This window comes from Mustela putorius, unplaced genomic scaffold (assembly GCF_011764305.1).
Source record: "Mustela putorius furo isolate JIRA1106 unplaced genomic scaffold, ASM1176430v1.1 tig00000835_pilon_pilon_pilon, whole genome shotgun sequence".
NCBI classification, from domain to species: domain Eukaryota; kingdom Metazoa; phylum Chordata; class Mammalia; order Carnivora; family Mustelidae; genus Mustela; species Mustela putorius.
The window spans coordinates 1689265-1701962 of NW_025421492.1; the positions used below are offsets into that span (position 1 = coordinate 1689265).

The window sequence follows — 12698 nt, forward strand, 5'->3', positions numbered from 1 at the left end:
TGGATTTTTTTTCACTCTGCAAAATACTACTTCCTAACCACAAACAGTAAGTCAGAGGTCAAAAAGCTACACACACACACACACACACACACACACACATATATACATACACGTTACTACATAATTTTTCTCTTTAGATTTTAATCATGCTAGACAATAAGTGTATATTCTAACCTTTTGAAAGAGCATAGCCTTGGCCTATGGTTTAATAAGAGCTCTGGCACTTGGGGTGCCTGGGTGGTGTAGTCAGCTGAGCATCCATCCATGCCTGACTTCTGCTTAGGTCATGATCTCGGGGTCATGAGACTGAGGCCAGCGTCGAGCTCCCCGCTCAATGGAGAGTGTGCTTGGGATTCTCTCTCCTTTCCCTCTGCCTCTCCCCCAACTTGGGCACAGGCTCGCTCTCTCTCCCTCCCTTTCTCAAATACATAAATAAATAAATAATATCTTAAAAAAAAAAAAAGTTGCTCCTCAAAATCCTTAAACTCGGTGCACTTGGGTGGCTCAGTCAGTTAAGCGACCAATTGTTAATTTCGGCAGAGATCATGCTCTCGTGGTCATGAGACTGAGCCCCTCACTGTGGAGTCTACTTGAGATTCTCCCTCTCTCCTGTGTGCCCCTCCCACGGCTAGTGTGCATACTTTCTCTTTCCTCTCAAACAAATAAATAAAATCTTAAAAAAAAAAAAAAACACAACTTGAACTCTCTGACCTTCAGTTTACTAATCCATATAATGGGAATAATACCTAACCCTGAAAACACTTTTCTTTTCTCATCACTAAATGTATCAGCTTACCTACATTGGTCTTTTCATCTAATAATGATTAGATGATGTAACATATTTAGAAAATATGTTATTGGTGCATAGAATAAATATTAGTCGTTATCACTATTATTACCACCATCATCACCATCATTATAACTGGCATTATTGTTGTTGTTGGTACTATTATTATATTCTACCCTCTACTTAGAACTTCCACTTAGATGTAAAAAGGCATCTCAAACTTAACAGGTTCAAGAGTTCTATCCAATCCACAATCTGATACTTAGGACAGCACCATCAATCCAGCTGCTAAGTCCCAAACCCCAGAACTCTTCTTTGACCACTTTCTGTATCTTACTCCCGTTAGCAGCAGACCGACCGGCTCTATGTCCGTAGTACATCCTGAATTCCTTTTTTCCTTCATCCCCACCACAGGCTCCCATCTCAGCAGGGCTACTACAGTGGAACTGGTCTTTTGGCTTCCACTCTTGACCCCCGGCAACTGATTCCTCACACGACAGGAAGAATGATCTTTTTAAAAAGGTAAATAGATCAAATCATTTCCCTGCCTAAAATCATTCATAGCTCCTCACTGTACTTAGAATAAAATCCAAAGCTTCATAATGGTTGGCAAGCCATTCCAAGGAATTCTTGGAAGTCCACTTCGAGGATCAGAACATCAAAACCAATTCCACTATTTTACATTTCTGAGGGCAAGGACCATCCCACACACGCAGATCTCAGCTTCTTGACCTCCTCATCTCAATAACCACTATCTGCCCCGTAACTCAGGAACACTTCAACTTAGCTTCCACTTATATCTCCTCTAAAATCATAAATACAGGTTTCTACCCGTTTAACACCTCACAATATACTTCTCTGACATCCAGTCTGAACTACTTCTTTCCCTCTAGCTTTTACCTCCTTTGATTCTGCGGGCTCTCATGTCAGCCACTCAGCTCACTTTTAACCAAAGGCCTTCCCTCCCTTTATTAGGGAAAAACCACAACCCTTGATGGATCCAAATGCCCACATTCTCCAAAATCACAAACAGCTAGCCAATCATGCAAAGTAGATTAGTTTCACTATTAAGATTATAAAAACAATCAACCAAACCCCAATACGACCCCCAAATCCTGCTATTTGATCTTATCAAACTTCTACTCACACCAGTTATTTCAAACACACTAAACAAGGCACTTACTTTCAATCTCAAAGAAAATAAAAAATCAATAGAAGGAAGTACCTTCCACTTGCTGCTATACCTAAGCCCACTTAGGCTCAATCAGCCATCAATAATCTAGAGCCCAATGCCTTCAACTTTCAAAGGCACTAGCTTCTCTTAATTAGGCACTTGCCACCCTCCTTCCCTCTCAGCTGGTTCTTTTGATGAGCATTGAGACATATTAAATGAAAATATATCTCCCTAATAAACTCCTTCCAGCCTACAGCACCTATCAATTCTGTCAAATCCCTGTAAACAAGGCAGAAGTAGGTATAAAACCACTGTCTACAGAATATGAGATTCCCAAAGTACAAACCACCTGCCAAAGAAAACCTTACAATTAAAAATCATTATCACCTGCTGAAATGAACAACATATGAGATTCAATAGCCATAATAAATGAAAGCATTCTAAATAATAGAATAATCTAAATAAATTATAAAATCAGTATGTTCACAATTTCCAAAGAAGCAAAAGAAGAAAATGAAAGATTATTATAGAAAAAAAAAAGTTAAAAAAGAAGCAAAGAAAAAGCATAGTAATAAAAATGGAGTAAGTGAAATTTAAACTTAATGAGTAAATTAAAAGCAAACCTGATGAGACTGAGGTGGCTGTTATTAAAACAGAAAATAACAACTGTTGGGGAGCATTTAGAGAAACTGGAACCCTCCTGAACTACTGGTGGGGACATGAAATGATGCAGCCACTATGAAAAACAGCATGGCAGTTCCTCAAAACATTAATAATAGAACTACCATGCAATCCAGTAATCCTACTTCTGGATATATACACCCAAAATAAATAAAAGCAGTGATTCAGACGGTATTTTTATGCCCATGCTTAACCAACTGAGCCACGAAAGCACCCAGAAATGACTTTTGAATACATGGTAGAAATCAAGATTTTCTTACAATGCTTCCATCATTAAATAACAAAACACAAATGTAATTCTTGACAAATTTTCTTTAAAAAGCACTTTAATTGCTAGACTCGGTATTTAGAGAATTAATAGCAAAAATGTCTTAAAGTTGACTAATAACTGTCATTTATTTTTATGGTAATAATTCTTGTATCTCACACAAAATGTCAATTAATTTTAGAGTTTGAATAAGAGAATCCAGGGGCATTGGCTGGCTCAGTCAGCAGAGCATGCAACTCTTGATCTCAGGGTCATGAGTTCAAGCCTTATGCTGGGCATGGAGCCCATTTTAAAAATAAAGTAAAATACTATATAAAAAATAAATACATAAAATAAATTAAGAGAATCCACTATTAGCTCTCCCCAACAACAAAAAACAAAACAAAAAAACGCACCTTAATAATTTCCAGACAGCAATTGTAAGTTTCCACTTTCACTTGCAGTAATGGGTGAGATAACATGCGTAGAAACACCTTCTGACTTTCTCCTTGAAGTAATGGACTGGCCTGTGCAGATTTCCAACTGGTAAAAAGGTAAAACATCCAAGATATCTAAGGTAAGTGAGTTACTCAAGAGACTGAGAAGCACAGTGGAAGGGGTTTCTTCCTACTCCAATTTCTCCAACTGGAATCTATTTAACCCAGTATTAATATTTACCCAAGACCTTACCTGTCTCAATGGAAAAAATATTCTCTTGAAAAGTACAAAAGAAGTCTTTAAAAACCCATATTTGGGGTGTAAATTGATATACAGCCATTATGGAAAACAGTATGGCGTTTCCTCAAAATTAAAAATATAACTACTCATAATCCAGCAATTCCACTACTGGTTATAAATCCAAAGGAAATGAAATCAGTATCTCGAAGAAAATATCTGTACTCCCATGTACATCCCAGTATTATTCACACTGTTCAATACAGCTGACCTTTATTTTTTTTAATTTCTTTTCAGCGTAACAGTATTCATTGTTTTTGCGCCACACCCAGTGCTCCATGCAACACGTGCCCTCCCTAATACCCACCACCTTGTTCCCCCAACCTCCCACCGCCCCCCCAGACCCTCAGGTTGTTTTTCAGAGTCCATAGTCTCTCATGGTTCACCTCCCCTTCCAATTTCCCTCAACTCCCTTCTCCAGCTGACGTTTGAATAACACAGGGGTTAGGGCACTGACTTCCCTGCAGTTAAAAATCCTTGTATAACTTTTGAATCCCCAAACACTTAACTAGTAATAGCCTACTGTTGACCAGAAGCCCTCCCAGTAACATAAACAAATGATTAACACATATTTTGTACGTTATATGGGTTACATATACACTGTATTCTTAAATAGAGCTAGAGAAAAAAATATCTAAAGAATGGTAAGAGAAATACATTTACAGCACTATACATATATTTATTGAAATAAATCCTCACATAAGTGGACTCTCACAGTTCAAATCTGTGTTTTTCAAGAGTAATTATATGTGGAAACAACGAAGTATCCCTTGAAGGATGAACAAATACAAAAAAAAAGTTTTATATATATATATATATATATATACACACACACACACACACACACACACAATGGCATATTACTCAGCCTTAAAAAAGAAAAGAAATCTTTTTAGAGACATTATGCTAAGTAACATAAATAAGCCAGGTACAGAAAGACAAATACACTGCATAATCTCATTTATATGTGTAATCTAAAAAAGTCAAACTCCTAGAAACAGAGAGCAAAATGGTGGTGGCCAGGGACTGAGGAACACAGGAAATGTGGAGATGTTGGTCAAAGCATACAAGGTTTTAGTTTTTCAGAACGTACAAATTCTGGAAATCTAAAGTTCTCTATGATGACTACAGATAATATTGTATTATATTCTTAATACTTGTTAAGAGAACAGATCATAAATTTTCTTACTATACATAAACATATACACACATACACAAACATTAACTATGTGAGGTAATAAATAAATTTTAAAAACAAATATTTATCATCATGGAATTTACTCTTCAAAAGCAATGAAGATACTAAATTCTAAATAGGAATCTGCTCCAATGAAGACACTAAATTCTAAATAGGAATCTGCTCCAATGTCTTCAAAATATTTTTTTAAGATTTATTTATTTGAGAGAGAGGAGAGTAACAGAGAAAAAGAGGAAGACAGAGGATGAGCAGAGGGAGGAAGAAAGGGAAAGCAGACTCCCCTCCTGAGCAGGGAGCCCAATGTGGAGCTCATCCCAGAACCCTGGGATCATGACCTGAGCCCAAAGCAGACAGACACTTAAGGGACTGAGTCCCCCAGAAGCCCCCCAGTGTCTTCAAAATAAATTAACCAATGCATGATGCATTCTAAAAATCCATATAGAAAAAGGTAGAAAGTAACGAAACATTAAAAGACCCTCAATTTAAGTTAGTAATTAAAGATATCTTCAAAGATAAATAAACAAATATGTTTGAATACTTAGTTTGGATGGACACCAAAACAAATGTATGAAAATCCAGGGATAGTTAATGTTGATTACAGGCATGGAATTTAAAGTTTACCCTTGAATAAAATAGCTGACTGCCCTAATGCAGCTATACGTATAGATTTAGAGGTCACACATATATAAAAACAATTTTAACTAAAAAACAGTAACAAGATTTAAGGCCAGGTCTGTTTTCATTGCTTCTAAGTGCATACACACACAATACATCCTATAATAATATAATCATATCAAGAAAGAGAATATTACATCTTTGAACACAGGCAGATGATTTCCTTTATTAGGGGGAAATGCTGATGATAGGAAAAGCTTCCCAAGGCTTGGTCTGCCAGCTCCACTAATTCTAAGAGATTCCTCTCTCCCTAAAAAAAGAGCAGAATGAAACAGTAAATGTCAAATTCATGTACAACAGAATTCTCAACAGCTAACTAAGCAACTTCAAGTGATTAGATCATTCATTAAGAAAGAAAACAGATGAACATATGGGAAGGGAGGGAGGAAGGATACAGGAAAATAAACCAGAAGAGCCTCTTAACGACAGAGAACTGAAGGTTGACGGACGGAGGAGGCTGTAGGATAGGACAGATGGGTGACAGGCATTAAGGAGGGCACATGTTGTGATGAGCACTGGCGGTTGTATGTAAGTGATGAATCACTGAATTCTATTCCAAAAACCAATACTGCACTGCTAACTAAGTAAAATTTAAAGAGAAATTAGATTATTCAGAGACCTTGAGACTGTTCACATTTGCTTAAGTCCACCTTCCCAACCAGCAAACGAAAAATGTCAGCTTAGGTGGAAAAATGTGGGGAAAATTCCTTGCTAAAGGCCCAAGCAAGTTTCCATTTTTCACCTCTAAGTAGGTATAAGGTTACATCGAGTGGCTATTTGTTTGTAGCCCTATCTCCCTACTAACTGTAGACTCAAGGCAGGACTCATGTATCTTGATGATCCACGTCCCTCTTCTACATCCTGACTGCTTCTGCAAACATAAAGGACAGCCAGTACATGCAAGATTAACTGACCATGCAGAATACCACAGAAGTAATTCAATTTAAAGACAATTTGCACTTCTATTACAGAAGAAACAAGATGGCACTGGCACTGAGATACGGCTACAGAAAAAGAAAAAAAGGGTAAATTAAGGAGAATTAGAGGCTGAGATAGCTTCCCCTGTAGGGAACAAAAAGAGTTAAGAACTTAGTTCTTAATTTTTCAGGAACTTTCAAACAGTAAACACCTATTGTAGTCAGTGTCTACTTTAAGACTCACTAATCCCTTCATTGATAAAAATACTAAAAATTGTAATTAATAGTCTCTCTAAAAGGGATAAACAATATATAATTATTGCTATAACATTGCCTCTAAATTCATCTTACCTTAAAAACAATCTAGTTCATGGTTTTATTTAATAAAAAATCAGGTTCTCTGTGTGAGTATGTACTAAGGTTTATAAAATATTAAAGGAAACATGTGTCTACAGATAAGCACTAAAATGGCCTTTATAATTGTGTTTATGTCAATTGTCACGGTGTTCAAAAAGGAACTATTAGGGGCACCTGGGTGGCTCAGTGGGTTAAGCCTCTGCTTTCGACTCAGGTCATGATCTCAGGGTCCTGGGATCGAGCCCCACATCGGGCTCTCTGCTCGGTGGGGAGCCTGCTTCCCCCTCTCTCTCTGCCTGCCTCTCTGCCTACTTGTGATCTTTCTCTCTGTCAAGTGAATAAATAAAATCTTTAAAAAAAAAAGGAATTATTAAATATTAAGACATTGATAATAATTACTGTCTTTTTAAAAACAACTGGTCCTATGAATATGCACCATTCATCTATCTGAAGTCTTCATTTACCCGCTTCCTTAGCACAGTAGGCAGCGCGTCAGTCCCATAAATTCTTTGTTTACCTTCACACATACCATATCCTTACTTTAACCTGACAAGTGACCATTTAATAATAATGTACCCCCCACAATACAGTTATTATATGTCCATTGATTTGAAAGTAAAGGTTATATTTTCCAAATATTTTAGCAAAGGAGTATTTAGAAGATATTAAGAAACTGTTTACCTCCTTCCCAACATCAGACAGGAAGTTACAGGTACATTCAATTGAATAAACAGCCTCTGCAGTTCGCTTATAAATACTGTAGTTTTCAGAATTCAGCTGTTCCAAATATGCCACAACAGCTTCATGAATATTTGGATATTCCAAAGAAATAGGCATGTCCAAAGAAACTAGAAATAATGCTGCTGACATAGGTTCCGGTAAAAGTTGGCCTGCCTTAATGAATAAAAAAAATAAAAAAGTTAAAAATTTTTTACGAAAAACATGGTAAACTATACGATCTTAATGTAGCTAGCTCCACTTTCTATTTTTATCATTCTCTATATCGCAAAGTCTCTGCTTCTCCAAAGAAAATTCTATTCCCTAACGCACTACTCACTTCCATGTCTTGTTCACTGTAATTTTTCTCTGCCCAGAATAACTCAAGTGCAATCTTCAACACATTCCCAACGCCTGGGATACAAGATACTTACTTCTTCCCTAAACCAACAACCAGAACTACCAACAGCCAGAACTGGACCCTCCACCTTGTTTATAACTCTGCTACTGAACCAAAAGCAGGAGGCTTTTTGATTTGAGTATTGCATGCTATGCACATAAATCCCCAGAATAATGCAATAAATTTTTGAAGACAAGCACGTCCCTACCAAAGCTGAACATATAACCCAGGGCTTATTAACTACACGTTGAACTGAATAACACTAAATCAAGCATAACAGCAGTTGATTTGAACAGATATTGAATTTTTGTTTAGTTTGTATTTTAGAGGGAAAGGGGTAATTCAACAATATTTAAATAGTTCTAGAACACCCAAAGAAAACTGACCCTTAATTAGTATAAAACCACAGGCTCAAATTTTATATTATACATTTTTTAACCTTAATCAACTGACTTAAAATTGAAAGAACTGTTCAGGTTCTGGTTTTTTAACAATTAGAGCTTAGTGACAGGATTCTACGAATCAATTAAAAAACACAAAGGATTAAAAATTCAATGTTTGGAGAAAGTCATTTGGCAGAGCTCACTACTTTGGCTGAAATGATGTCTTTATTAAAGTAGGTTTGGTCACCATTCATTTCATGGATAACCTATTTTAAGGATAATTAGTTACTGCCTGAAAATCTAAGATTAAGGACTGAATCAGCTAAATAATGCTTCTCAATGAAATAAAGTTGCCAAATAAATATAAGAAACTAAAGGAATCAAATTTTTAGGTTCTTAACCATAGGGGGAAAAAACAACAACCCAGCTATTAAGATAGCAGCTTTTAGAAAGTCAAGAGAAATTTCATGATTTTGTGAAGAACTCTCTTAGTGGGGAAAAAAGAGAGGCAAACTGAGTTACCTGATCACCTATTATTTGCTCACTCAGGAAAAAAATTATTGGGCCCCTACTGTATTCCCCTACTGTATGCCAGATCCTGAGGGCACAGGAGGAAGCAAACAGAGCCTCTGCCCTCAGGAAGTAAACAGTCCAGTGAAGAAGGCAGAGTAAATCAATGTATTTCATAAGACATCAGGTGTGATCAGTAATGCTAAGAAGGGAAACAAGGGATGGGAAAGATGGAGAGGAAGAGACACAATGGGGAGTAGAACAAGGGAAGAGCAGAAGGGGAAGGCCTCCCTGATAAGGCAACATTGAAATGAAGACCCGGAGGAGTGAGAAGTCATGTGGATTATCTGGAGGAACAGCATTGGTAGAAGAGGGAACGACAAGTACAAAGACCCAGAGACACAGTATATCTGGATTCAAGGAGGCCAGTGCAGGGGCAAACTGACCACATCACGTAAGGCTTTGGCTCATCTTAAAAGCCGTCTTTGGAAGAAGCCCTGGAAAGTTTCGAGCAGCCATCAAGCGCAGCCCGTAGGGAAAAGATGAAACAGTGTGAGGGGAAGGTAGGACATCAAGGATGAAGCTACCACAACAACCCAGGCCAGAGACGTGCCTGAACTCTGGAAACAGCAGTGGGAACGGCGAGAGGTGTTCAGATTCCAGACAGATGTCAAGGAAGAAATGACAAATTCTGCAGAGGGACTAGATCTAGATGTGTGTGAAAGACAGAAATCAAGGATGAATCTAAGCATTCTTGCTTAGTTGTGATCAACAAACAACTAGAAGATTGAAGGTGCGACCTACCCAGAGAGGGAAGACTGTAGAAAGAACAGAGCAGAAGTGAAGAACTGGGGTTGAGACACACTTTGCTGAAAACATCAACGGTCACCCAAGTGAAAATGTCAACAAGCATGGTGAATAAATGCGAGTTTGCAGTTCGGGTGACACACGTGTACTGGAACTACAAATCCAGGAGGTGTCAGCCAATTAATGGTATTTAAGGCCACAAATGGAATGATGTCTCCTGAGGACCTTGGTCAGTCCTAGGGTTCTACTCCTTTCAAAAGTTAGGAAGAGAAAGAGGAATTCGCCAAGGAGAGCTTGTGAGTTGGGCACTATGCTAAGATATCAAATCCTCAGGGATCTAATGCCAAAGGTTCTGTTTTTTTATTTTAAAAGACCTTTCTCCAACTCTAATCAGAAAAGTAAGAAGAGCTGATGTGAGAATTAAGCACTGAGCAGACGTCTAGCATATCTCCCTTATCAAATATTAATGTCCTTTCTTTCTTCTTTTCCCCCCAACACTAAGGAATTCTGACATCTTCATTCTTCGTCCCTACATCTGAAACTTCATCATCTCAGCAACTCAGAGCACCATGCTACAGACTCAAGTTTAGTGCTGCATGGGGCAATGGACTGATCAGTCAACAGAATAAAGACGCTATCCTATGTATACAAGCATTAGTCACATGTCAGTCCGAACTAAGTGAAGATACATCAGTGCCAGTCCATCACCACTCTTAGATACAATCAACCAACAAAATCATTTCGTGTGCCAAGTGGGGAAGGGGCAAAACACTGGTCTCTCTATGCCTTCCAACTCAGATCAGGCACAGTATCATCTAAAGGACTTGTTAGAACACAGACTTTCAATTCCTAGTCCAGAACTAAAGGTTGGGAATATGCAAGATCCTAGGTGACCCGTTTGCACATTAAACTTTGAGAAGTGATGCTCTGAAAAGAGTCAAAGCCTTGTGGAACAAACTCTTTCCCTCCTCAGTCAGCAAGCTAGGAAACAGACACAGAAGCTCCAGAGATGCTCTGGATCCTGCTTCCAGCACAGGGCCAGTATTTTTAGTTCTTAGTTTCTACCAATTTGATTTATCCAAATAAATTATTTTTCATAGGATTACTAATTATCATTTTAACCTGTACATAGGTATCATTCAAAATATTTTCAAAACCAATAATTATGAACTTCAAAAAGGCCTTCAAGGACATTTTGTCAAAACTTTCAAATCCAGGAAATCTCTACACAGATTCATGTTACCATTTTCCAACTTCCGAATTACATATTTGGGAAGTAGCAACTCAAATATTTCAAAACCACTTTCCAGGCTGGAAGTTTCAGAATCCAAACTGCACTTCAACTTTTGGAGGGCCAACAACAGGCAGAGGGCAGCATAATCTTGTATTCATATAAACTAAAAGAAGACATTTGACAGCAATAGCAAAGGATTTTTGTTTAGATCTCATTTTAAAGTTCTTAATCAATCAAAGCAATTACAATGATCTAAAAACCAATACCCAATTACCATCTCCCCCACGGCCTTATGTACCACTCTAATGAAGTGCCAAGTTATGCATTTTTTTTTTAAAGATTTTATTTATTTATTTGACAGAGAGAAAGATCACAAGCAGGCAGAGAGGCAGGCAGAGAAAGAGAGGGAAGCAGGTTCCCTGCTGAGCAGAGAGCCCGATGCAGGACTCGATCCCAGGACCCCGAGATCATGACCTGAGCCGAAGGCAGCGGCTCAACCCACTGAGCCACCCAGGCGCCCCCCCCAAGTTATGTATTTAAGAGAGGTAGCAAAATTCACAGACACTTATTTGCCTTCAAAAACAAAAACAAATAAAAAATAACTTCAAAAAGTAAAAAAGGCATGAAGCTTTATATTATTCTATCACTGAAATAACTCAAAACAAATCATTGATTTCTACTTGAATTGACCCGTGCCCAGGAAGCACAAAAATGAAAAAATCTATAATCAAAAATAAATAAAACTGTATGATAGAATTGGTAAGTTTTCTATCAATATTTCAACCTATAGATTGATCATCTGTAATACTTAATAACAAGTTAGTGTAGCACCACTAATTTTTCAGCTATGTATTATGTAAAGTGAGACTTCCATAATTTAAATGCAATTACAATCTTATATGACTGAACTCTTCAATTAATAATACTTTAAACATTGGAAAATGTCCTCAAAGCAGAAAATGCCTTCAGATTAGTCACTTCTTCATAGTAAGTAATGAATGAAAGTTAAAAATTAAAATTAACAAAAGTGATGTTCTTTTCCCTAAAGCAAAATACTAAATTTAATATTTAATGTTTGGGGTATGCCTGGACGGCACAGTTAAGAATCGGACTCTTGGTTTCAGCTCAGGTTGTGATCTCGGGGTGGTGAGATTGAGCCCTATGTCAGGCTCTGTGCTCAGCAGAGTCTGCTTAAGAGTCTCTCTCTCCTCCTCCCTCTGCCCTTCCTGCTTGTGCATGCACTCTCTCTCTCTTTCAAATAAATATATAAATATTTAATAAAAATTTGATGTTTTGTTCTTCTTTCCCAGGTGATCTGATAATATAGTGCATTTAAAAGTGTTATGAAAAAACGGAGTTTAGCCTCTATGCTCTTCAGAATCTTACAAAAGGGCAAATGTCTATAACAAAGGACAATACAAAGACAGGAAGTAGTTCTTGAGTTGCAGTAATTTCTCTTATACCTTTATGTAAACGTGCCACACCTTTCTTCTTGCACTAAGTACACTATAAAACACTTGTGCATGAATCACTTGAGATATTTTACCACTGACATTCAAACTGAGAGATGATTTAAAAGAAAGATGGACACCTACTAAAATCACCTTTAACACAGTTATAAAATGGAATCGTATTTTGCAATAAAAACTTAATAAACTGCTATTAGCAACAACAGTGATGAACCTCAAAAAAGACCTTGAGCCAGTTCATACCTTAGAATTCCACTTATGCAATGATGAAAAACAGACAGATTGATCTATATTGACAGAAGTCAGAAAGGAGGAGTTCAGCAGGAAGGGAGGAAGGGGAGGTAATGGATGAGAAGGGGCCTCTGAAATGCTGGTAATACTCTATTCTCTGTTCTGGGTGATGGCCA

The 12698-nt window shown here is 37.5% G+C and overlaps 1 protein-coding gene across 5 annotated transcripts in view; it reads right to left on the minus strand.

Annotated features, from left to right (window-relative positions):
* Nucleotides 1-12698, minus strand: part of RTTN (rotatin) — a 154435-nt gene that overhangs the window by 114859 nt on the left and 26878 nt on the right. For all 5 annotated transcript variants that reach the window (XM_013052790.2, XM_004745627.3, XM_045085211.1 and 2 more), the window contains 3 exons: nt 7453-7665; nt 5635-5747; nt 3306-3432 (listed from right to left, as the gene is read on the minus strand). In XM_013052790.2, coding sequence (XP_012908244.1) covers nt 3306-3432; nt 5635-5747; nt 7453-7665 — 453 coding nt within the window. The remainder of the gene's footprint in view (nt 1-3305; nt 3433-5634; nt 5748-7452; nt 7666-12698) is intronic.